We start from the raw sequence: 25,253 nt of genomic DNA, 5'->3' as shown, positions 1-25,253 counted from the left end.
GTTCCCCACGTTCAAACTCATGCATTATCTTCTCGATTTTAATTAATAACTTGTTTGAAAGTATTTTTAAAATAACTGAAAGTCTTTTAGGTAAAAATATTTTTGGAATTAATCATTTGTAAAAACGTAAGTGAATTTTTGAAAAAGTACTTGAAGTGGTGCTTCTTCGATCCAAAAAGCACTTCAAGTATTTTTGAAACCTAAAAATATTTTCTTTAAAAGCGCTTTCAGTTATTTTAAAAGCACTTTCAAACTATGATTAAGTGTCTTTTACAAGGCTACAGGTGAGGTAATTAATGAAATTGTGTTTAATTCTACAAGTGGATTAAAGCATTTCATGATAACCATTTCATTTTGACTTTTGCTTTCACTTTTTTGTGCTTGATATATGAGAAAAGTATACGGAGAGAGGTATTAACAAATTCAAACATAAAGATCGCAAGTATCTCATGACAATGTCCAGAATTTGGAAGGCGTCCATTCAATGTTGGTGGTGATGACAATTTTGCTTTGTATCCACCGTTAAAAGGTGGACTCCATAATCCTTTGTTTCTTGTAACGGAAGCTATTGGAAATGTGCTGAGTACCCGTTGAGATCCTGCCGACGAGCTGATTATTTGAGAGATTCAAAAAGCAAAAGGAAAGTAAGTTTCGCACACTCTGGTGGAACTTGACATGTCCAAAGATTTAACATGTCGTAGGTCACCGGAATACAAAGGGATTCCCCCACTCAGCTTGTATTGATGCAGTGGCAGCTTTAATGTTGTGGAAAATATCTCCATCAGGCTTTTCGTCGTTTAGTTTGACTAGGAAGTTTTCATCTAGAATAATCAAAGCTATAACAGAGTAAATGTTCATGATATCAAACAAACAGAGCAATACAAACAAAAAAGAAGAAACCGTAAAAGAAAGAGCTAAGAACCAAAGCCAAAAAAAGTGAAGACACAGTCAAATGAAGCTCGATTAAATAAAACTGTTTGATTTAGTGTTGCTTGGATCACCAAACAATTCTGTTTTTCGTAGTTTATGATTTGTACTTTGTGTCAAATTCCGTACTTACGAAAATTTGTTGGCGAATATGTCCTTCTGATAATGAGTAATGTTGATTCCTGTATCGAAAAGAAGAATAAAAAACAGTGAAAAATTTGATCGCAAATATGTCGTTCTTATCTACCTTTTACAATTAAAAACTTGCAACATTAAAATATCAAAAAGTAACAGAACAAGCTCACACTACATCTCATACTTTATATTTATGTGACAGCAGAAGCAAATGTCTTATTTCTTGCCATACACAGGCAGAACAAGGAGGCCAGCTACATTGCCCCTCATAACAATTTCAACGTCTCGGCCTTTGATTTATGTGAACATTCTTCGGTGAGGACCAATTCTTTCATCAAAATGAGGGACTATCTTAATAAGGATTATATACTTAGCTATGTAGTACCATTTACTCCGCCTCTTGCACAACACAGGTGACCCGACCTCAATTCCAACTTGCATGATGATTCATCTTTGGTCTTCCGTCTTGAATATCACTCGGTACACATGCTACTTTTCTTAGAGCTTGCTGTTATATTCGTTTTCTCCAACATTGCCTTTCGAAATCCTTTTTGCTAAAGGACTGGTGAGGTTAGTATTAATACATCAGACTAGATGTAAATAATAAACTTGAATTTTCGGGATATCATCTCTTGTAGGATCCCTCAGTGCAACAGCTGCATCTGCAATTTATTAGCCAGGATTTCGATTCAACACATTTGAAGAACAAGAAACAGTGGAACTCCTTCAACACTGCTTTCTTTCGAGACTCCATGGATGTAGTAGAGGATGTCACTAGTGATGGAAAAGCAAAGCTAAAAGATGATGATAGCCTGTCGTCTATGGAGCTTCGATGCCACCGATGTAGAAGCGCTCACCCCAACATAACGCGATTGAAATCTCACATTACCAACTGTCGAGCCCCCTTTCCAAGCACCCTGCTCCAAAATGGTCGTCTTGTTCACGCACCAAGCAATGTCAGCATTGATCCGTAGGTGTAAAATCCATCACGTCTCATCGAAATTTTGTTGTATATAGACAAATGCTTTTTGGTGGCTTAAACGGTATTGCATTGTGATCCTTGGTATGGCTTTTCATGATTCTCAATCTTCACAAATTTGTGTTCTCGCAGAGGTTAGTAGTAATAAAATGCATTTTCATGATTACCATTTCGTTTTTAGTTGTCGAAATTACAGCGTTTTCGAACTCCTTGGTAGTCATATATTTAGCTCCCGCTCCTAAATATACAACCAAACATTAGGCCATCTCCAATAGTTGATACTTAGTAGTACTGTACGGGTTTAGTAATATTCTTCTTTACTTGTAAGTCAGAAGTCTTATGTTCGATTCTTGTCAAATGCGAATTTGAACCTCATTATTGTTAGCCCATTACGAGACTTAGCTTACTCTCTCAGCCCTTTAGTGTAGATAATATAGTTTGTTTAAAAAAAAAAATTGAATAGAGCATAGCTATAATTTTCCATCTCCAATGGTACAAGGGCTAGATTTTATTCTTCTCAATATTTTATTACTTGTTAGCATATTGAGAAATATTATGGGAACCCAGATCCTCTTCGGATCTAAAAAAACTAAGCCTAAGGATCAAATGATTCGGGCCCTTGAAATTTGATCAAACAGCTACAAACAGGGGATCCCTCTAAAAATTATAATAATTGTAGCAATTAGATCAAATTTCAATGGCCTGGATCATTTGATCCTTAGGCTCAGTTTTTTTAAATCCGGAGAAATCTGGATTCATATTATGGCACATCACTCACACATCAACTACTATGTATTGTCTACATAACTAAACTAATATTTACATATTTGTTTAAGGAGTGTATACCGACAAATATTTCGGGTATGACCCGTGTAAAATTGAGAAATAATTAGCAAGATTTCATATAAGATTTTAGTCCACGTGACTCTTTATCATCGTTGAATCCTAATCCCAACAGTTGGAAAGAAAGATGCATACGAAAACAAAGATAATACTTGCATCCTTCATGGGGAATGCACATATGCGTTTACATGTAGTGTAAAAATCACCTAACTTATTTATTTGTGTAGATATCTACATCATTGGCCTTTATTGTGGAGTTTCATAAGCATCAGAAATTTTTTATTATGCTCAGAATATAAGTGGTATACTATATGTTATTATTTAAGTGGTGAGAAATTTTATTTTTTAAGTTGTTAATTTTTAAACACAAATATCTCACCACTTATATAGTGACACGTAATGTACTACCCCGTACTCTGGTCACACACTACAAATGAGTATCAAACAAATATCAAAGCACACCAGTACAATGATGCCGCATGGCTATCCCACTTTTCCTACCAGGTACCGTCTATTTGGATTATTCGAGCAATTGTTTGACAAAATGGCGGAAACTTAAGCGAGCCATACTACAGAAAACGTGGTGATGGTAATGTATGTACAGGGGTATAATTTTGTGGTTTGCTTGACTTGATGACTTTAAAGTCTTTCCCCACCCTTGTGGGGTTTGAACTATAGGTTGTTTTATTCAATGTTGACAGACTATTGAGTGGAAAAGAGAGGGTAAAATTTTGCCCCTACGGAGGGGCTAAAACTTCACGAAACAGTGTATACCCCACGTTCAGATATGCGTTATACTCCTAGATTCATATAAAAGCTAGTTTGAAACTATTTTTAAAACGATTAAAAACATTTTTAGAAGTAAAAAAAATTTAGAACCAATCTTTAGTAAAAAAAAAAAGTGAATCTTGGAAAATTACTTGAAATGATGTTTCTTCTACAAACCACTTCAAGCATTTTTAGGACCCAATAACATTCTCTAAAAGCGTCTTCAATAATTTTAAAAGCACTTCCAAACAAAGCCTAAGGGCTGGTGATATTGTTGTGCTTTGAAAAAAAAAATTGTTTCTGATGTGCCGTGAGAATAAGCTCATTTTTGCTACTTTACATTTTTAGATTTTTTTCCCTCATCAAAACTATGAAAATAAGTTGTATTTAAGTGTTTACCAAACACCTTTTTTAGCTCAGCTTTTTTTTATACCCATTTTTTATGAAAGCACATTAGTACCAAATCTGTACTAAGTCTCTCTTTTACAAGGCTACAAGTGGGGTAATTAATGAAATCATGTTTAATTTATGGGAATTTTAACGAAAAGTTCCCGGTACTGTTCACTTTAACGAAAAACCACATTTTTACATTAAAAAGTCAATCATGGTACTATTCATTTTACCCTTTATTTTGTTCTTATCGTTAAAACTCAAAGTTTTCAAACCCTTTTCATTAGTTTTCCTTTAATTTATTTGGTTGGAAGCGGCATTCTACAAAAGCGATTAAGGTGATGTTACTAACTGGATAAATTGAACAAATACTTTAGATTAGCTTCCATATAATATATATATATATATACATATTTCAGTTTTATATATTCCAAAAAAAAACTATATATGCATAACTTAACTAAGTACAAATTTGAAAAATACCCAAATGGTTTTTTGTTTTAGAAATACTGTATCTTTTTATATATTTTTTTCTTGGTTAAAAACTTCATTTCTTTAACATATGTCTTCCTTTAAATTCTTCTATATCTATTATTCAGTAGAAGATATTGTGTTACAAAGTTGACTTTCAGACTAAATTTTGTACTTCTATAAATATGCCATAGAAGAAAAAAAAATCTTTTAAACACACAAAAAAAAGTCTTGTGAGTGAAAGGGCCACATTTTAATTTTCACACAATACCCCATTTTATTGAACTGTGATTTGTTGTGATGTGGTTGTAATTTGAATTTTAGTTTTGCACTGCACAACATCTACATGTATAACCATTTCATCTCCCATTTTCCCTTATCTCAAGTACAAAAAAGTGAAAACTACAAACAAAATATAAAATAATTTCCATGCTCCAATAGGTTGTTTAATAACCATTTTGTTTATCTTTTTTTTTAAATTAAAAACTTATTTAGTAACTACTTTTAATTTTAAAAAATAAAAATACAAAAACACAAATAATAATTATCAAACGGATTCTAAATAACTAAAGTGACTTAATGGATTAACATGTGTATGTATGGCTCTTAGAGACGCTAAGAAAAAGGTGGTGATGGTTTCTACCAAATTTGTGGTTTGCTTGACTTGTTGACTTCAAAGTCTTTCCCCATATTCCTTGTGGGGTTTAAATTGTGGGTTGTGTTTTTCAATGTTGACAAGAGAGGGGCTAAACCTTCATGCAAGGGAGTGTAATCCCTACGTTCAGATATATGCATTATCCTCTTGATTTTATTTAATAACTTGTTTGAAAGTATTTTTAAAATAACCGAAAGTCATTTTAGTAAAAATATTTTTGGAATCAATTTTTAGTAAAAACGCAAGTGAATCTTGGAAAAAACATTTGAAGTGGTGCTTCTTCGATCCAAAAAGCACTTCAAATGGTTTTAAAACTTAATAACATTTGCTTTAAAAGCGATTTCAATTATTTTAAAAACACTTTCAAACCATGCTTAAGTATCTCTTTTACAAGGCTACAGGTGGGATAATTAATGAAATTGTGTTTAATTCTACAAGTGGATTAAAGCATTTCATGATAACCATTTCATTTTGACTTTGGTTTTCATATTTTTTTTTTGTGCTTGATAAATGAGGAAAGTATACGGAGAGAGGTCTTAACAAATTCAAACATAAAGATCGCAAGTATCTCATGACGATGTCCAGAATTTGGAAGGCGTCCATTCAATGTTTGGTGGTGATGACAAGTGAATGTTGGTGGTGATGACAATTCTGCTTTGTATCCACCGTTAAAAGGTGGACTCCATAATCCTTTGTTTCCTGTAACGGAAGCTATTGGAAATGTCGAAAGCTGAGTACCCATTGAGATCCTACCGACGAGCTGATTATTTGAGAGATTCAAAAAGCGAATGGAAAGTAAGTTTCGCACTCTGGTGGAACTCGACATGTCCATGGATTTAACATGCCGTAGGTCACCGGAATACGAAGGGATTCTCCCACTCAGCTTGTATTGATGCGGTGGCGGCTTTAATGTTGTGGAAAATATCTCCATCAGATTTGTCGTCGTTTTGCTTGACTAGGAAGTCTTCATCCAGAAAAATCAAAGATATAACAGAGTAAATGTTCATGATATTAAACAGAAGAGGAGAAACCGTAAAAGAAAGAGCTAGGAACCAAAGCCTAAAAAAGTGAAGACACAGTAAAATGAAGCTCGATTAAATAAAACTGTTTGATTTAGGCCCCGTTTGGGATTGAGGTGATTTTAAAAAAAGCCACTGTGAAAAAAAGCTGAGGGTCATTTTTGTGTTTGGTAAACTGAAAAAAAGGGCTTATTTTGGAAGCTGCTGTGAGAATAAGCTGAAAATCAAAGGAAAAGCTGAAGCTGCTATTTGCTGCTTTGAAAAAAAGCCAGTTTTTTCAAAACACATGGAGCTACAGTGCTCCTTTAATGAAAAGACACACTATCATCCTGCTTTTTTTTCCAAAAGCACTTTCACAAAAAAGTTTACCAAACACTCTACTGGCTTTATTTCACAGCCGCTTATTCTCACAGCACAGCCGCTTATTCTCACAGCAACTTTTTTTCAAAGCACAGCAATACCAAACCAGCCCTTAGTGTTGCTTGGATCACCAAACAATTCTGTTTTTCGTAGTTTATGATTTGTACTTTGTGTCAAATTCCGTACTTACGAAAATTTGTTCGCGAATATGTCCTTCTGGTAATGAATAATGTTGATTCTTGTATCGAAAAGACGAATAAAAAACAGTGAAAATTTTGATTGCAAATATGTCTTTGTTATCTACCTTTTACGATTAAAAACTTGCAACATCAAAATATTAAAAAGTAACAGAACAAGCTCACACTACATCTTGTACTTTATACTTATGTGACAGCAGAAGCATATCTCTTGTTTCTTGCCAAACACAGGCAGAACAACGAGGCCAGCTGCATTGCCCCTCAGAACAATTTCAATGTCTTGGCCTTTGATTTATGTGAACATGTCTTCGGTGATGACCAATTCTTTCATCAAAATGAGGGAATATCTTAACAAGGATTTTATACTTTGTAAATTTTGGAAGGTGGTAATTCACCGATTCTCATTAATTGAAATTGTCTTTACAATACTACTATATGTAGTCATATATTTACAATCAATTCCTTTAAACTAGCTACTAATAGACAGCTCATAATACAAAATAGGAATATAATTAATTACAATATATATGGCAAGTACCTTGATGATGATCCTTGACTTTCTCAACACTCCCCCTCAAGTTGGTGAGTGAATGTTTCGAACTCCCAACTTGCCTAGCAAAGAATGAAATATTTCCTTCCCAAGAGCTTTAGTGAACAAATCAGCAAGTTGTGATATGGAAGGAACAAATCCCGTCACAATTTTTCCTTCCATAATCTTATCTCGAACAAAATGACAATCAATCTCAATGTGCCTTGTTCGCTCGTGAAATACCGGATTTGCAGCAATATGGAGAGCGGCTTGATTGTCGCATAACAAGGTAGCCGACCCTTGGTCTTGAACTTGAAGATCTCGAAAAAGGCTTTGGAGCCACGCAAGCTCACAACATGCTGCTGCCATGGATCTATATTCAGCTTCAGCAGAAGATAAGGATACAGTTTTCTATCATTTGCTTTTCCATGAAATAAGACTATTTCCAAGGAAAACACAATAACCAGTAGTGGAACGCCGAGTGGTAGGACATCCTGCCCAATCGGAATCACAATATGCCTTTAACTTCAATGAATTTTGAGATGGAAACATCATGCCTTGCCCTGGTGTGCCTTTCAAATACTTTAAGATGCGTAAAGTTGCTTCATAATGAGACTTTTGAGGTGATTGCATGAATCTACTCCATAAATGAACTGAATATGTAATATCCGGTCGGGTTATAGTGAGATATATCAACCGACCAATCAATCTTCTGTACTTGACTGGATCATCCAATGCATGCCCATCATCAGGGAGTAATTTGAGATTTTGTTCCATAGGAAAGCTTGCAGGCCGTGATCCTAGAAAACCAACATCATTTAGGATATCCAATAAATACTTTCTTTGTGAAATGAAAATACCTTGTTTCGATCGTGCCACCTCAATTCCCAAAAAATATTTCAAATTACCAAGATCTTTGATACGAAACTTGGTATTCAAAAAGGATTTGAGATCATCAATTGCTTTCAAGTCATTCCCCGTTATCAGTATGTCATCCACATAGATGAGAAGCACAGTAAATGACTTCCCTCTTCTTTTAGTGAAAAGTGAGTAGTCTGTTTTAGATTGAACATAACTAGCTGATCGAATAGCTTGTGAGAACTTGAAAAACCATTGCCAAGAAGCTTGCTTCAACCCATAAATCGACTTATTAAGGCGACGCACCAAATTCTCCCCCTGTCGCCGAAGACCAGGCGGGGGAAGCATGTAGATTTCCTCCATGAGATCACCATGAAGGAATGCGTTATGGACATCAAGTTGATGAAGTGACCATGAGTGAGTAGCAGCAAGAGCAAGTAAGCAGCGGAAAGTGACAAGCTTGGCCGTGGGAGAAAAGGTATCATGATAGTCAATACCTTCTAATTGGGTGTAACCTTTAGCAACCAACCGAGCTTTGTAACGCTCAATACTCCCATCAGATTTTCTTTTGATTTTATAAACCCACCGACAGCCAATTGGTACCTTCCCGGAAGGGAGAGGAGAAAGTGTCCAAGTGTCATTGGCCTGAAACGCCTGGAGTTCCTCGTCCATGGCCTTGCACCAATGGGGATGTTTGGCAGCTTCTGTATAACTGTTAGGCTCCAAAACAGTAGACAATTGTGCAATGAAGGATTGATACTTGGGAGAGAGCCCTTGATAGGACAAATAATTAGAAAGATGATACCTTGTACGAGGACTGGAAGGCGAGGAGTTGGCGGGGGGCAACGGAATAGTCGGACAAACATAATCATGGAGCTTGGTCGGCGGAACTTGAATGCGACTGGAATGGCGCAAAGGAGCAGGAGATGCAGCGGAAGGCTGGGCAAATGGTGGACACGGGTCCAGAGAGAGAGCAGGCCCATCAGGAAGAACTGAGACTTGGTCAAGCCCGTCAGTGGCAGAGGTGGGTATTTGTGGGACTAGTGCTGGGCCAGGAGAAAGGCCCGGGTCGGTAGTGGGGTGGTCTATGTGGGAAGGGATGGGGACATTGTTTGGGTCAGTATGTGGGTGCGGGGTAACTGTTGAGGGGTGAGGATTTGGGTGGAATGGAAAAATATTCTCATGAAATGTGACATCTCGACTAGTAAAAATTTGTTTGGAATGAAGATCATATAATTTGTAAGCTTTTTGGCCAAAAAGATACCCAATGAAAACACATTTCTTAGCCCGAGCATCAAACTTATGGTGGGGGTGAAGATTAGTGGCATATGCTAAACACCCAAAAGTGCGTAAATGGGTATATGAAGGAGGGTGGCCAAATAATTTCTCATAAGGCGTAAGACCCGATAAGAGAGGGGTGGGAATGCGGTTAATTAGGCAAATGGATGTGAAAATGCATTCATCCCAAAAGTGCAAGGGAATATGTGACTGAAAATGCAAAGCTCGTGCAGTTTGAAGAATATGTATATGCTTGCGCTCCACAACCCCATTTTGTTGAGGGGTGGAAACACAAGAGCGTTGAAAAAGTATGCCATGATCATTAAAGAAAGGAATCATAGAAACAAATTCGCCGCCATTGTCAGTTCTAATGGTTTTAATTTTGTAGTGACATTGTGTTTCAGCATAGGCAATGAAAGATTTAAGCAAAGATTGAGTGTCTGATTTATGACGCATGAGATAAACCCAAGTGCAACGAGTAAAATCATCAACAATAGTAAGGAAATAAGGAGCACCCGAACAGGATGCTACTCTATGGGGACCCCAAATATCACAATGTATAAGTTCAAAAGCATGCTTAGTATTAATATGACTTAATCCAAAAGACAATCGAGTTTGTTTTGCCAAAGGGCAAATGTCACAAGGTTTATTTTCAGAAAATGAACTTTCAGGAAAATGTTTAGCTAAGAGTTGGAGTCTCAAGGGTGAAGGATGACCAAGTCGTCGGTGCCACGTGACGGAAAAAACCTTGGTAGTTGTAGGTGATGTCCGCCCTTTGGAGTCCATCAAATAATAAAGTCCATTATGTTGTCGCCCCCAACCAATCATCGTCCTCGTCTCCAGGTCCTGTAAAATAAAAAAATCAGGATAAAAGGTTATTGAGCATCTCAACGATCGAGTGATCCGACTAACGAAAATTAAGTTGATCAAAAAAGAAGCTATGCCAAGCACTTTAGAAAGAGATATTTGGGAACCAAAATTGTATGTGCCAATAGAATTGATAGGAACCCGAGTCCCATTAGGTAATGCCATAGGTGGTAGATGAGGATTTGAGGTTGCATTAGTCAATGGGAGACTAGATATGTGGTCAGTGGCACCACTGTCTATAACCCATTGGAAAGAAGGAGGCCCACCTGCTAGATTAGCCTTGGAATCAAGACCCATCTTTTGACTCATCATGGATAAGAGTTGCTGAAATTGGTCGGTGGTGAGGTTGGGCATGGACAGTGCAACGGTGGAGGCCACATTGTTGACAGCTGGTTTGCCGCTCGGTGCAGCGGTGGAGCGCCCACCAGAACCACTCGAACTACTGGACTTACCATGAAGACGGTGTCCCGGTGGATAGCCATGGAGCTTCCAACACGTTTCAATAACGTGATGATCCTTATCGCAGTATGAGCAATGCAGTGGCTTCCTCTCGGATGATCTTCCTTTTCCATGGTTGCCATTGTTGCCATGGCTCGTTTGAACAGCCATAGATGCAGGTTCAACGAGGCGAGGCCTAACAGCCATGCCTCTCTGCTTCTCTTCTTGTGTCAACATGGAATAGACAGATCGAATCGAAGGCAATGGTTGAATAAGTAAGATCTGCCCACGAATCGCAGAATACGAGTCGTCTAACCCCATTAAAATCTGCAAAACCTTGGTTCTCTCCACCTGTTCGTTATTAGATTGAAGAGCCCCGCAAGAACACGGCTTTAAAGTTTGGTAGGAATCCATCTCATCCCACAAACCTTTAAGCTTGGTGAAATACACGTTGATAGGTTGTTGACTCTGTGTAAGACGTGCAAGTTCACGTTGGATTTCAAAGAGATGAGACACGTTTTGTTGAGAAAAACGTTCTCGAATATCATCCCAAACATCTTTGGTTGTCGTCATGTACACCACACTGGTGGCCAGGTCACTGGAAAGTGTATTGATAATCCACATAAGGATCATGTCGTTGCACCGTTGCCAAAGAGCAGATTCTGTGGGCTTTGTCTTCGTAGATGGTTGTTCAACACTGCCATCAACAAACCCTGATTTGTTCTTTGCACTGAGTGCAATTGACATGGAACGACACCAAGTGCCATAATTTTCACTGGTAAGTTTGGTTGAAACGAGCATCATTTCCGGGTGATCAGAATGATGAACGAAGAAAGGACTAGCAGGATCACTAGATGGTTCAAGTTTAGCCATTGCTGACGTTGAATCCTCCACCATAATCCAAGAAAAAAAAAGAACTAAGAACCCAGGAAAGGCTCTGGTACCATGTAAATTTTGGAAGGTGGTAATTCACCGATTCTCATTAATTGAAATTGTCTTTACAATACTACTATATGTAGTCATATATTTACAATCAATTCCTACAAACTAGCTACTAATAGACAGCTCATAATACAAAATAGGAATATAATTAATTACAATATATATGGCAAGTATCTTGATGATGATCCTTGACTTTCTCAACATACTTAGCTATGTAGTACCATTTACTCCGTCTCTTGCACAACACAAATGACCCAACCGCAATTCCAACTTGCATGATGATTCATGTTTGGTCTTCCGTCTTGGATATCACTCGGTACACATGCTACTTTTCTTAGAGCTTGCTGTTATATTCGTTTTCTCCAACATTGCCTCTCGAAATCCTTTTTGCTAAAGGGCTGGTGAGGTTAGTATTAATACATCAGACTAGATGTAAATAATAAACTTGAATTTTCGGGATATCATCTCTTGCAGGATCCCTCAATGCGACAGCTGCATCTGCATGTTGTTAGCCAGGATTTCGATTCAACACATTTGAAGAACAAGAAACAGTGGAACTCCTTCAACACTGCTTTCTTTCGAGACTCCATGGATGCAGTAGAGGAAGTCACTAGTGATGGAAAAGCAAAGCTAAAAGATGATGATAGACTGTTGTCTATGGAGCTCCGATGCCACCGATGTAGAAGCGCTCACCCCAACATACCGCGATTAAAATCTCACATTACCAACTGTCGAGCACCCTGCTCCAAAATGGTTGTCTTGTTCACGCACGAAGCAATGTAAGCATTGATCCGTAGGTGTAAAATCCATCGCATCTCATCGAAATTTTGTTGTAAATAGACGAATGCTCTTTGGTGGCTTAAACGGTATTGCATTGTGATCCTTGGTATGCCTTTTCATGAATCTCAATCTTCACAAATTTGTGTTCTCGCAGAGGTTAGTAGTAACAAAATGCATTTTCATGATTACCATTTGATTACCATTTCGTTTTTAGTTGTCAAAATTACAGCGTTTTTGAACTCCATAGTTGTCAAGTATTTAGCTCCCGTTCCTAAATATACACACCAAACATTAGGCCATCTCCAATAGTTGATACTTAGTACTAGGTACGGGTTTAGTAATATTCTTTTTTACTTGTAAGTGAGAAGTTAAGATTCGATTCTCGTTAAAGACGAATTTAAACCTTATTATTACTAGCCTATTTTATGAGACTTAGTCTACTCCTTTAGCTCCTGATACAAGGGCTATATTTTATTCTTCTCAATATTTTATTACTTGTTAGCATATTGAGAAATATTATGGTACATCACTCACACATCAACTACTATGTATTGTCTACATAACTAAACTAATATTTACACCTATGTAAATATATGTTCTGGAACAATTTTTTTAAGAAGTGTGTACCGACAAATATTTTGGTTATGACACGTGTAAAATTGAGAACTAATTACCAAGATTTTATATAAGATTTTAGTCCACGTGACTCTTTATAATCGTTGAGTCTTAATCTCAACGGTTAGAAAGAAAGATGTATACGAAAACAAGGATAATACTTGCATTAACAAGGATAATACTTGCATTCTTCACGGGAAATGCGTATATGCGTTTACATGCAGTGTAAAAATCACCTAACTTTTTTTTTTTTTTTTTTTTTAATTACCCTCCACCACCCACACAAACACAAACACACACACCAGGTTTCGAACCTGGGACCTAGAACTACCCCACCCCTTACCCACATCCTCACCACTAGGCTATTCCTAGTGGCTTAGTAAAAATCACCTAACTTATTTATTTTGGTAAGATATCTACATCATTGGCCTTTATTGTGGAGTCTCAGCACGAGAAATTTGTCATTGTGCTCAGAATACAAATGATACATCACGTATTATTATATAAGTGGTGAGAAATTTTATTTTTGTAGGAAATTTTTTTTTTAAAATTGTTAATTTTTAAACACAAATATCTCATCACTTATATAATGACATGTAATGTACTATTCCGTATTCCGATCATACTGAAAAATCGCTCTACAAACACACTACAAATGAGTATCAAACAAATATCAAAGCACCCCAGTACAATGATGCCGCATGGGTATCCCACTTTTCCTACCAGGTGCCGTCTATTTGGTTTATTCGAGCAATTGTTTGACAACATGGCGGACAATGATGCATGGCTAACAAAGATGATTCCCTATCGACGTCAATTTCCAAGAAAATCCACACACCGCTGATGGAGGAGGACCTAGAATATGCTATCAGTTACCGGCTAAGGTTCGGAATTGGATTTGGTAAAGATTCTCACTGCTTGTTTCAATAAATAAAAAAATATAAAAAAATAAAAAAAATTCTCACTGCCTACACCTTGATTGACTTCTCATGCAACTAAGAAACGAGAACACAAATAAACAGCAATTTGTGTTGAGAATGAATTTCACATTAAAGGAAGAGAGACTGTGCATATGCTTATAAGTAAGTTGGGTTACTTCTAATATTTCAATTTTGTTATGGTAGAATCTCAACTTTCTTTTAGTATCAGTGCAAGTTTGTCTTGTGGGTGAAACCAAACTGCCATTGATGCAACATGTCACTTGATTTGTATTATTCACATGCTAAGCTTGAAAATTTGTCACACGTGAAGAGACGTGTTGAGAATAAATCTCACGGTGAGTGGATGAGGGATCTTGCATTGGCTTATAACTAAGTTGGGCTACTTATATATAGTCAATTAGTTTATGGCAAAACATCAACTTTCTTCAATCAAGAACCATGAAAATAGTAATTCGGAGCAATTTAAGTCATTTAGATCAACCGCAAGAGGAATGCATAAAAGTATTTGCCCCAAGAAGGAATCCTAGAATCCCGTCTGTTTTCTAGGTTTGAAAAAGTGCGGATTTTCACAAAAGGAAATCCTATGATATGCTGGGAATCCTTTATGATAACCATCCATTCCTGAAATGTATCTTAATGCCTGAAAGTTGGATAGGATTCATCAAACCATTGGCCCATATCATTAACTTCCATTAAAAGTTTTGCTTGTATGATTACGTTTCATACATGTGGGTCTCATATATCCAAATCTAAATATGTGATATGAATCAAATCTAAACTAAGATTAAAGTTCATGGACTAAATATAAAACAGAATAAATGTTCAGTAACAAGCTGTGAATTCTATATCTTGCCACGCAATCAAATCAACAAAAACACATCGCGAAATAAAAACAATGGTGCACATTTTGTTGTATTCATAGATTCCAGTTGTAAATAAATGGTTCTCTTCTGTCCCTTCCTTCTCATAAAGCACTGATAATTAACCAGTTACGACAATGACACATTTAAACATAATTATTAGGTTAATATTTTGGGTCGAACAATGCTGGAAGATATTAGCTCCTAAGTAATCCTGATATTAGACACATGATTAGTTACAATCAACAATGTTGTTTAAACACGTGGAGTTGTTAAGAATATCATTTTTCATGGTTGTGTCACTCGATAAGAATTATGCACGTATAAATACAAAAGATTCACACGTTACACGTAACAAGACGCATTTGGAAGTCGTCTCAGACTTGAAATGCGATTTGCACTAATATGCAATACGCAAATTAGTTTTGAGTCGAATGCTCGTTCAGATCACATAAACTAATTAAACGATGAGAAATATACTCTTAATTCAAAGGGGAATATACATAAATACCAGCAAAAATTCCAACTGAAAACACAGACCGCGGGAAAATGTGTTAAATTGAAACATATATAAGAAACCCTTAACGAGAAGGAATGACGCTGCGTAGATGAAAGGAAATGACATGGAAAATTTTACTGAGGGTTGGGTGGGCGGCTGTTGGCAGCAGAAACCCTAGACCCCCACTCAAGCAACTTTTTGCTGGTATCATCCTTGTGGACAATCACCTCTATGAAGCACAAGCTATCCTTCTTTGCCCCGGTTGCAGTCTCAATCGCTTCGATCAGCTCCTCTTCGCAACGGACCTGCAGAATTAACAGATTCGGTTACAAGGAGTTTGACGATCCAGGAAACCCTTTGGTTGATTAGTTGGAGGAATAGATTATGGAGACGATTAGAATGCATTAACAAAGTGATTACCTTGGTTGTCCAGCACTTGCCCTCCCCATTGTGGATGGCATCAACCAGTCCAGTGTAGTTCCAGTTCTTGATCACATTGTAGGGTCCGTCATGGATCTCCACCTCAATTGTGTACCCGCCGTTGTTTATCAGGAAGATGATGGTCTTCTGCCCATTTCGGATCATGGTGGACACATCTTGAGCAGTCACCTATTAGGCATTGAAACAATGAAAGCATAAACACATGAACAAAACATTGAAAAGACCGATGATTCGTAATATTGATGAAATGTTATGCCACAAATCTGAGTAATTAACTGAGAAAATTTGATAAGGTTGTTAAGGGTACTTTAAAATTTAGAGAGTGCTAGAGAAAATTAAATGTACCTGGAAACTCCCGTCACCGACGAAAGCAATCACACGCTTCTGAGGAACAGCCTGAGCATACCCAAGAGTTGCTCCAACTGACCAACCGATTGATCCATATTGCATTTGGAACTCATACCTGCAAACCCAATTCCAACTTCCCAATTAAATCATCAACTATATAACATAGAAAGAAACATGAAAAACTACATTCTCTCCTTGGCTTACCCGCAGCCAGCCGGCAATTTCAGTTTCTGGCAGTTAAACCATGAGTCCCCTGTCTCAGCAATCACAGCAGTTTCACTTGACAGCATATTCTGGATGTGGTGGAACAGAACGTTAACCCTCAAAGGTTCTTTCGGTGCAGACTTTAGAGGGTGTCCATCGGGAACAAAGATCCTGCGGTAGTTCTCATGAGCAGTGTTGTTGTGCCTGAGCTTCTTTGCAAGAGCTCTGAGGAAATCCTTCATAAGAACACAACCAAATGAAGGGCCATTTGCTATGGTCACGCGATCAGGCTGCACCACAATGGCCTTCTCCTTCTTGATAAGCAAAGAGTATCCAACAGAGCTGTAGTCATTGAAAATCGGTCCAGCAAACAAGTATGCATCTGCGGACTCCACTATCTCGGCGCAAAAGGCAGTGCTCACAGCACCCCAGTATGTTCCAATAAAATGGGGGTGGTGCTCTGGTACAAACCCCTTTGCAGATGGCATGACAGCCAGAGCATAACCACTAGCATCAGCAAGTTCAACAAAGGCATCGCCGGCATGTGCAACTCGAAGTTTAGGCCCACCAACCATAACCGGCTTCACTGCCTTGTTCAAGAACTCTGCAGCCGCCTCCACCGCAGCCTCTAAGCCCAAATTATTGCTTAATCTGCAGACCAAAACAAACAAACATATAAATTTCACACCTAAAATAAGCATTTCCAGAACGGTTCAACCAAATGGAATCAGAAACCCAAAAATGTGTACTTTGGAGATAAAGAAAATGGAACAGGCTCCCGGCTAAATGTAGGATGAGGAATTCCAGCCAAGTTGCAGCTTATGCTGATATAAACAGGCTTGCTTTCTTTCAAAGCAGTTGAAATTGCGGTATCGATCATTTCATGCGCATCTTCCAGATTATTCACCACAGCCTAGTAAAAACCCACATACCAAAATTAGCAAACTTTAAAAAACGAACCAGGAAAGTGCAAAAAACCAAACATTAATTTAACAAAATCAAATGAATATGAATTCTTCAACAAATCCATCAAAACCCAAAAAAAAAAATTGACTGAAATAAATGGCAAATACAAAACCAAACTTGGTAAATTCATGTACAACTTCCAGATTTTTTACCACAGCTTAGTGAAACCCACATGCCAAATTAAGCAAAATCAAACTCACTATGAACTTTTTTACCAAATTTATCAAAACCCAATAACAATCATTGAAATTAAATTTGAATAAGAAAATAAACAACCAAACATGGTAATTCTTGTGATTATTTACCACATCCAAGTAAAAACCCACATTCCACATTTAGCAAAACCAAACTCACTACAAATCTTTCACAAAACCCAATAAAAATCATCAAATTCAACTTCCAAAATAAATTAAAAAGCCAAAATCTTGATTTCATACTAACCTGATAGCAAGTTACAGTCTGAAAGCCTCTCAGCTCTTGGCTAAAGTCCGGCAACCCAATAGTATGGTGAAGAATCCTGTTCGTCTCATAATCGTTCGAGTTCGGCCCTCCAACTATACAAATCAATGGAAGATTCTCACTGTAAGCTCCGGCAATCGCATTGAAAACCAAACATTAATTTAACAAAAGCATATTGAGTTACGTTGAGGCACAAAATCAGTGAAGACTTTGTACAACAGAAAGTATTAAGTTTGTGACCTTCACTAGATTGCTCCGGTCACTAGTGTGGATAAGTATGTAAATGGATAGGGACTGGGAAGCAAACAGAAGATATACGTTCACCCAGATTGGCTACGTCCAAGGAGTAGAGGAGTTCTCATTAATTGTGAAGGATTTACACAAGTACATAGGTTCAAGCTCTCCTTTAGTGAGTACTAGTGAATGATTTAGTACAAATGACTAGGAAATATTGTGGGAGAATGATCTCCTTTTATAGAAGAGTTTCTAACTTTGTTTTGACATTGACACGTGTCGTGTTGTTGTTGATATGTGTCGTGATGTGATTGACTTCTGATGTCGACACGTGTCGCATTGTGATTGACCTCCTGGTTGGAGGGAAACTCTTCTGGGTCCTTGATGGTATAACGTTGACCGGTGCTCAGTAGTTTCGGGATTGGTCAAATATGGTACAAACAAGTTAGATTATCATTTTGTTCGTGAACATGTTAAGCTTGGTACTCAAAAAGTTCATTTCATCCTGTTCAGTTTGCTGGGATGTTAGAGAAGGAGTCTTGTTCAAGGAAATCGTCTCTCTTAAGGTTTAGCAATTAATATTGTAATTTGGTTCTGATTATATTTCTAATTTGAAAAGATCCTTACTTGTACACCAAGTAAACACGATTGTACGTATAGGCTTTTGTGCTATGAACGTAATTATCAAGTTTATAATTTCTATAGATTTACCATGTCGTAGGTTACTGGAAGCTTTAACACAATTATAGAAAATATTATCACAGGAAGACGATTGAAATACCTAATATGATAAGAAAATGCCCTCACAAATTCTATCTATACTAAACGTTGGTGGAAAAACACTGTTCATTAACAGTGCTCACCCGGTTTTGCCCCTGATCTAACGCTCACTTTTTTGGCATTTTGAAGATGCTACATGAAATGTCGTTTTTACCCCCTTCCTTTATCTGTTTTTTTTAACCCGCGTGTTGCTCGGCTTTGCCGTTTTACCCTTTTGATTCTAGGTATTTGTTTCCTTTTTCTCTCCTGACTTCCTGCTTCCCTGTGATCCCTGTCGCCATCTCACCTTCGATCCATGTGGCACAAAACATAATAAAAAATTATAAATAAATTAGATGCATGCATAAAATAATTATTAAAATTTATGAGAAGCCTGTCTCTCATTGCTTTGCCTTTAGGTTATTTTATTTTTAGGTTTTGCTTTTTTTTTGTCTTCCACTCAAATCCTGCAATGGTTTGTGGCAAACAACACATTAAAAAATTATAAAAAAATTAGATACATGGACAAAACAATTATTAAAAATTGAGATATTTATTCGCTTTTTCTGTCCTGACTTCCCCTCGCATGCTTTCCTGCATCCCTGTCATCTCGCCTGTTGGGAGAAGATGAGAATTAATTGTGTCACGTGCTCTACCTGTGTGCGTCGTTTTTGGTGGGGAAGGTGCACGAAGGCTCTTCCATTTTCTTTCGTTGCTTTTCCCTTCTCTTCCTCTCTGTTTCTGTGTTTTTACCTTAGTTTTTTTATAATTTTTTAGTGTTTGGTGTGCCACAAACTATGTGGCCTGATTTAACTTCTATTTTTTAAATAATTTGTTTGTCCTACCATTCATTTTTTAATTATTATGTTTTCTCTCTCTCTCCCATAAATGTTGTTGCTTAGCCTTTGTTTGTTTTAATTTTTGGTTAGACTCTGCTTTTGGTACCTCTAGCTTCCACGTGTTGATCATCGTGGGGGGTTCTGTTCAGAGGCTGGTTGTTTTATTTTTTGGCTGGAAGCATCTTCCACTTTCCACTTTTCACTTTCCTCTTCTCTTCTGTCTTTTCCTTTTCTTTTGCTCTCTCTATATCTCTCCGCCTGTCTTTCCGTTTAGATTTCGATCCGGTCGTCTAAAAAGGTCGTTCGTCTGTTTTTTTCTGCTCTTTTCCAGAAACCAATCGCACCGTTTTAGGTGCGTTGCTTCATTCGCTTCTTTATTTTCTGTTTGGATAGCAAGAAATTTTTTGAATTGATTAGTGTAAAATTCAAGTCTAGGCATTTTGTACCGAGTGTTTTCTTAATTTTTTCGTACTTTGTGTATGGTTGTTTGATCTGATTTCGATTTTGGTTGCAGGGAACATTGGTCTTTGAATTTTAGGGTTTTATCGTACGAGCTTGCAAGCCATTTTTGGGTGAGGTATATAATTTATGTTTTGTTCTTAAATCTTTTTTTTTAACAAAATTTTTAATTTTTTTGGGTCCTGTTTCGTTTCTGGTTCAATTTTTTTTTTTTTTTTTTTTTATAAAAATACTAAAAAAGAACAATACAGATGATTAATTTTTACGGTTTCCTTTGTCTGTTTGGGTTTTTAGTGTGGGTGTGTGATTTGGTTGTTTTAATTTTCATGGACAAGTGTTCATCGTTTATGTGTTTGGATTTTTAGTGTTGGTGTATGATTTGGTTGTTTTTTATTTCAGGAAACGTTGCAAGCCCTTTCTGATTAAGGTATATAATTTATGTTCCTCCTCTTAAATTTTTTGTTGAACAAAATTTAGAATTTATTTCAGTAGTGTTTCGTTTGCGGATCTATTTTCTGTAAAAAAAATTGGTTATAATTAACTTATGGATTAGTGTTTGTGTTTGGATTTTTAGAGTGGGTATATATGATTTGGTTCTTTTTTATTTTCAGGAAGCAGTGGCTATCTTTTTTTGCGCTTTCGTATGTACGGTTCCAGGTGCCTCAGGTATAAAATTTTGAAATTGCTCACCTTAAATACACAATGCGTGCATGTGAAGTTTATCATCGAATAATCAACCTCTTCATTAGTAAATTAACGTTTAAGTTTGTTTTTAATTTAGTTCACAAATGAATCAACCAACTTTTTATGCCCTTTTGATATGAAATTACAAAGCAATGTTAACTATATTTTGTGTATATTTTTTTTTCATTCTTTTGAGATGTATTATTCATTTATATCATAGGTGATGAAGAATTAAACAAATTTAATACCGCTTTGGATGATAAGTTCATGTTGATGACAAGTACTATTGATGATACTAACTGTTCCTCATCTGCTCTAATGTTGCAGGTATATACATTATGCAACTGTTAATATCCATAACCAATGCAGGTTTTTAAGCACTCACACAGGTTTGTATTTCAGTGAAAAAAATCTAGGAAAAACAAAGGGAGGTTGAACCCATCTACATAGTGAATCGAAAGAAAAATTAAACTCAATAGCTAGAGAATGAAAACTGGTCTGATGAAAAAAAAGAAATGAACACATATAAGGTTTGTATCTGTGTTTTTCATTTCATGATGATTATTTCATAGTCAGCGTAAATACAACAATAAACTGAATATAAACTGACTAAACTAAATTTGATATTTTATTTATCTATTTATTTTTATCTGTGTTCAAAATCAATAGTATTATGAAATTTCTATTTGATAAATTGTTGGTTGTTCCAGCGTTTATTTTAAACTTTCTGTAATGACTGTTTACAAATTTACAAAATTTGTATTTAATTTCAGTGGCTTGAATGGAAGATGCAATTCCAACACCTATCAATCAGTTACAACCGTATAAAAAGGCAGTAAAACTTCAAGTCCTGTGTACAATGTGGAGAGCGAGAATTCCAGAAACGACCGATAAATATATAGGCCTGCGCTGTATACTGGTTGATGAAAAGGTGAGCAGTCATTATTTAATGATCTTAAGTAATAAACATTTAGTATTGCCCATTGAAAATTTGTTAATTGTTTCAATGCATATGATCTAATGGTTCTGCTTTCTGTAAGAAACACCATCTAGGATCTGTTTATCATCTTTAGACATTGCTTGATTTTGTATTGTCAAATGGTATATATTTTCACTCATTGTGTCTGTATAGTATATAGAATATTTTTTTAATAATATTTTTTATACTTTAAAACAATTTTTTTTAAAGTGTTAATTAAAATGGTTAATTGATAGTTACTGTTTGCCTATCCATATTCTTGCTTAGTATTTACCATGCACATGCATATTCATGATATACTAAATATAATGTTCATTCTTATTCACTTATTCGCTTTAACAATATTTTTTTCTTGCATTTTTTCCCATGCTGAATTGCCAACCGACAAGCAATGTAAACTTAAATGAATTTTGTTTCTTCATTGTTAATCTACTGATGCTAGGAATAATTTGAGCTTTTACACTCTTTTGAACATTTTTCATATTTGACTTGCAGGATCAGTGTTGTTGTACACCTTTCAGCAACTGTTTGTTCTGTCTTTCTCCCTCCGTGTAATTTTAGTCAAATTGAACTACTTTTTTTTTAACTTGAGATTTAACTGAAGTGCTAATAACTTAGTTAAATGAAAGTTTACTTTGGTTTGATGACATTTAGGTGTTCAGTGTTGAGTGCATGATTATTAGGTCTACAATCATTGGATACATGATCTTTTATATGTTTTAACCATAATATGTTATAATTTTCAATGTTGCAGCAACGCAGGAGTCTGACTTCCTTCAGCAACGCGCGGGTCACATTTTCTAGTTTCTTACGAAATAACAATGTTAAACAATTAGAACAATAATTAAAGCAAACCCATCTTTAAAGGGGCCCGTGATTATAAAATACTTCTCATTTACGCATTAGCACTTGCAAAAAGGCTGAAATACGGATATTAAAATCCAAATCGAATCGGATCTTGTCAATTTTCGGGTCGACGATGTGTGACATGTGTCCCATTACGCAAGCACCAGGCACCGGCAATAGAAGCTTCAGGCTTCCAGCCCAGTGGAAGAAGAAACCGTTGCTTTTCCGCCGTTAATTCAAAAGTGCCTCGCAGAGTCTTCCAAAACATGGACATGGATATCGACGAAACAGCCAAAGGTACGCCCTTTCTCCAAAACGCCGCGTTTTACCATTCTCGGTCGTATAAATTATAAGTTCTGTGATTAAAACTAGTAGGTTCCAAATCATAAATAATATTGAGAAAAATATATCTTCGTTGTTGCGTTGGGGAATCGAACACAGGTTCTAGTATAATGCCTTGCGAATAACGACAAAACATGTTTGAAAATATATGACCGTTTGAATTTCAAAGGATGTTACGGTTGGATTTTCTGCAAATTCAAGGGAAGGGGTTTTCTTTCCGATTGGGCCTTTTCAATTAAGAACATTAACCAACAAAACATGCTTCTGGGTTATAATTTCATCAATCTTGCAACTGATATGATCAATTTGAATGGTTATTCCGCTGCGCTGTTTCATAAATTGGATCTGTGCAAGGAATGTTTGATAAATTGCAAAGTTTTATTCTTTCCTGCTTAAAAGTCCTTCTCCATATTGAGTCGAGGGTTTATGTTCGGTCTTAAAGGATAAGACTTTGAAATAACAAAAAAAAAAAAAAAAAACTATATGGATTCAATTGAATTGAAACTCTTCTGCTAAATTTTTTATCTTGGGTGATTTGATCATGTGTTATCTGCAATTATTTTGAAATCTGCAGAATACTAATGCACCTTTATGTTTTCTGTTAAACCATGAATGATGGTTATCATGCATGAGACATCTCCTGCCGTCGATTTGGAGCTTGAGAAAGTCCTTGGTGATATGCCACAGAAAAGTTTTGAATTCCACAGGATGACTGATGCACGAGAACCACTTGATACTGCTCCTGGAATAACAGTGATGGATTCACTTAAGAGGGTGTTGAGACTTCCATCTGTTTGTTCAAAGCGCTTCTTGGCATCCAAAGTAGACAGGTGTGTTACAGGTCTTGTAGCACAGCAGCAAACTGTTGGGCCGTTGCAAATTCCTCTCTCTGTTGTTGCAGTAATAGCGCAGACTTTTACTGACATGACTGGAGGTGCATGTGCCATTGGGGAGTAGCCAATCAAAGGTTTGTTGGATCCAAAAGCAATGGCGAGATTGGCTGTTGGAGAAGCACTCACAAATCTTGTTTGGGCAAAGGTCACTTCTCTATCTGATGTTAAAGACAGCGGGAATTGGATGTATGCAACCAAGCTTGATGGGGAAGAAGCAGCTATGTATGATGCTGCTACAGCTCTTTCAGTGGCAATGATTGAACTTGGTATTGCAATTGATTGTGGGAAGGACAGTCTTTCCATGGCAGCCCATGTTGCAGGCGAGGTTGTTAAGGCACCTGGCAATCTTGTAATGAGTGTTTATTGCACTTGTCCAGACATTGAGGATGTTCCTTATCTGAAAACAGAGATGACGGAATACTACCTGTGAGGAAATTTGAATCCAAAGCTAAATATTCGAGATTTACAAGCTTTTTCCAGTAAATAGAATCAATCGAACCATTAAACATATTTGACGACATGTCCAAGTAAAACAATTTTGTTAGGCTTGCCATGGACTTAGGGATTGATCCACTAAAACTGCAGTTATAAAGATTTAAAATGGACAACAATTTGAGGTTGCCGATGGAGTCAGGCAATAACCCTGAAAACTTTGTGTGGCTTAGGTCCAAAAATCCAAGAGATGTATTCTCAAGAAATTCTGGAAAAGAACCATGAAGATGTATGTTACCGGAAAGGTCAATAGCTTGTAAAGTAGGTACCTGAAAGATCTCTTTGGGAAATGTTCCATTCAGAATGCAATTACAAAGACTCAAAGAAGTCAACTTGGGAAAGAATCCTGGAATTGGACCGTAGATGTCATTACTATCCAATTGAATCACTGAGAGAGACTGAAGTTTTGCGAGGGACTGACAAAAAGGACTTGAGAGCTGGCTTCCACACATGCTCAACACCCTCAGATTTGGGAGTGAAGATGATATTGCTTGGCACCACTGACTCCCCTGTGCTGATATATTTATCCCATCAAGATATAGCTCTGTAATCTCTGTGAGGTTCTGAAAGAGCATGCTCAAAGTCGGGCTCTCAAGTTTGGTGGCACACTGATGTTTACATAGAGAAATATCTAGGACAACCAACCTTGTCAAGCGTGAAATCTCAATGGGAATCTTTCCGGAATAACCAGAATCAGATAAGTTTAGATACCTCAAGTTGGTAAGCTTTCCGATTGATGATGGAATGCGTGAGCCGTTAACAAAAGAGTTATCAGCCAAGTTGAGGCTTTGAAGATGTTGAAGATGGAAGAGAGTGCTCGAGTTGTCAATGCCACCGGAGATGTTTTTGCTACTAATGTCAAGACCAACAACGCTGCCGTTGGCATTGCAAGTAACATCAGCCCAAGAACAGCAGTCGGTACTTGAATTCCATGATATAAACTTGGTTGAAGCAGGA

General features: G+C 36.8%; 3 protein-coding genes across 3 annotated transcripts; 1 reads left to right on the top strand and 2 right to left on the bottom strand.

Annotated features, from left to right (window-relative positions):
- Positions 1–9,969: 9,969 nt before the first annotated feature.
- Positions 9,970–11,682, bottom strand: LOC139189755 (uncharacterized). Its single transcript, XM_070808940.1, has 2 exons — positions 10,543–11,682; positions 9,970–10,255 (listed from the first exon to the last, which is right to left on the bottom strand). Exons 1-2 carry the CDS (start codon positions 11,609–11,611, stop codon positions 10,212–10,214), a joined length of 1,113 nt encoding a protein of 370 aa, XP_070665041.1. The 5' UTR covers positions 11,612–11,682; the 3' UTR covers positions 9,970–10,211.
- Positions 11,683–15,312: 3,630 nt separating this feature from the next.
- Positions 15,313–17,969, bottom strand: LOC103419936 (pyruvate decarboxylase 2). Its single transcript, XM_008358020.4, has 6 exons — positions 17,752–17,969; positions 17,094–17,257; positions 16,345–16,995; positions 16,138–16,255; positions 15,772–15,960; positions 15,313–15,656 (listed from the first exon to the last, which is right to left on the bottom strand). Exons 2-6 carry the CDS (start codon positions 17,222–17,224, stop codon positions 15,486–15,488), a joined length of 1,260 nt encoding a protein of 419 aa, XP_008356242.3. The 5' UTR covers positions 17,225–17,257; positions 17,752–17,969; the 3' UTR covers positions 15,313–15,485.
- LOC103453480 (uncharacterized) lies at positions 17,877–22,372 on the top strand. The gene is made up of 8 exons (XM_070809161.1): positions 17,877–17,892; positions 19,692–19,899; positions 20,116–20,178; positions 20,460–20,487; positions 20,672–20,726; positions 21,072–21,274; positions 21,518–21,675; positions 22,219–22,372. Exons 1-6 carry the CDS (start codon positions 17,877–17,879, stop codon positions 21,119–21,121), a joined length of 420 nt encoding a protein of 139 aa, XP_070665262.1. The 3' UTR covers positions 21,122–21,274; positions 21,518–21,675; positions 22,219–22,372.
- Positions 22,373–25,253: the final 2,881 nt, after the last annotated feature.

Source organism: Malus domestica, chromosome 12, assembly GCF_042453785.1.
Source record: "Malus domestica chromosome 12, GDT2T_hap1".
Lineage (NCBI taxonomy): Eukaryota > Viridiplantae > Streptophyta > Magnoliopsida > Rosales > Rosaceae > Malus > Malus domestica.
This window is presented reverse-complemented; position numbering and strand designations above follow the sequence as displayed.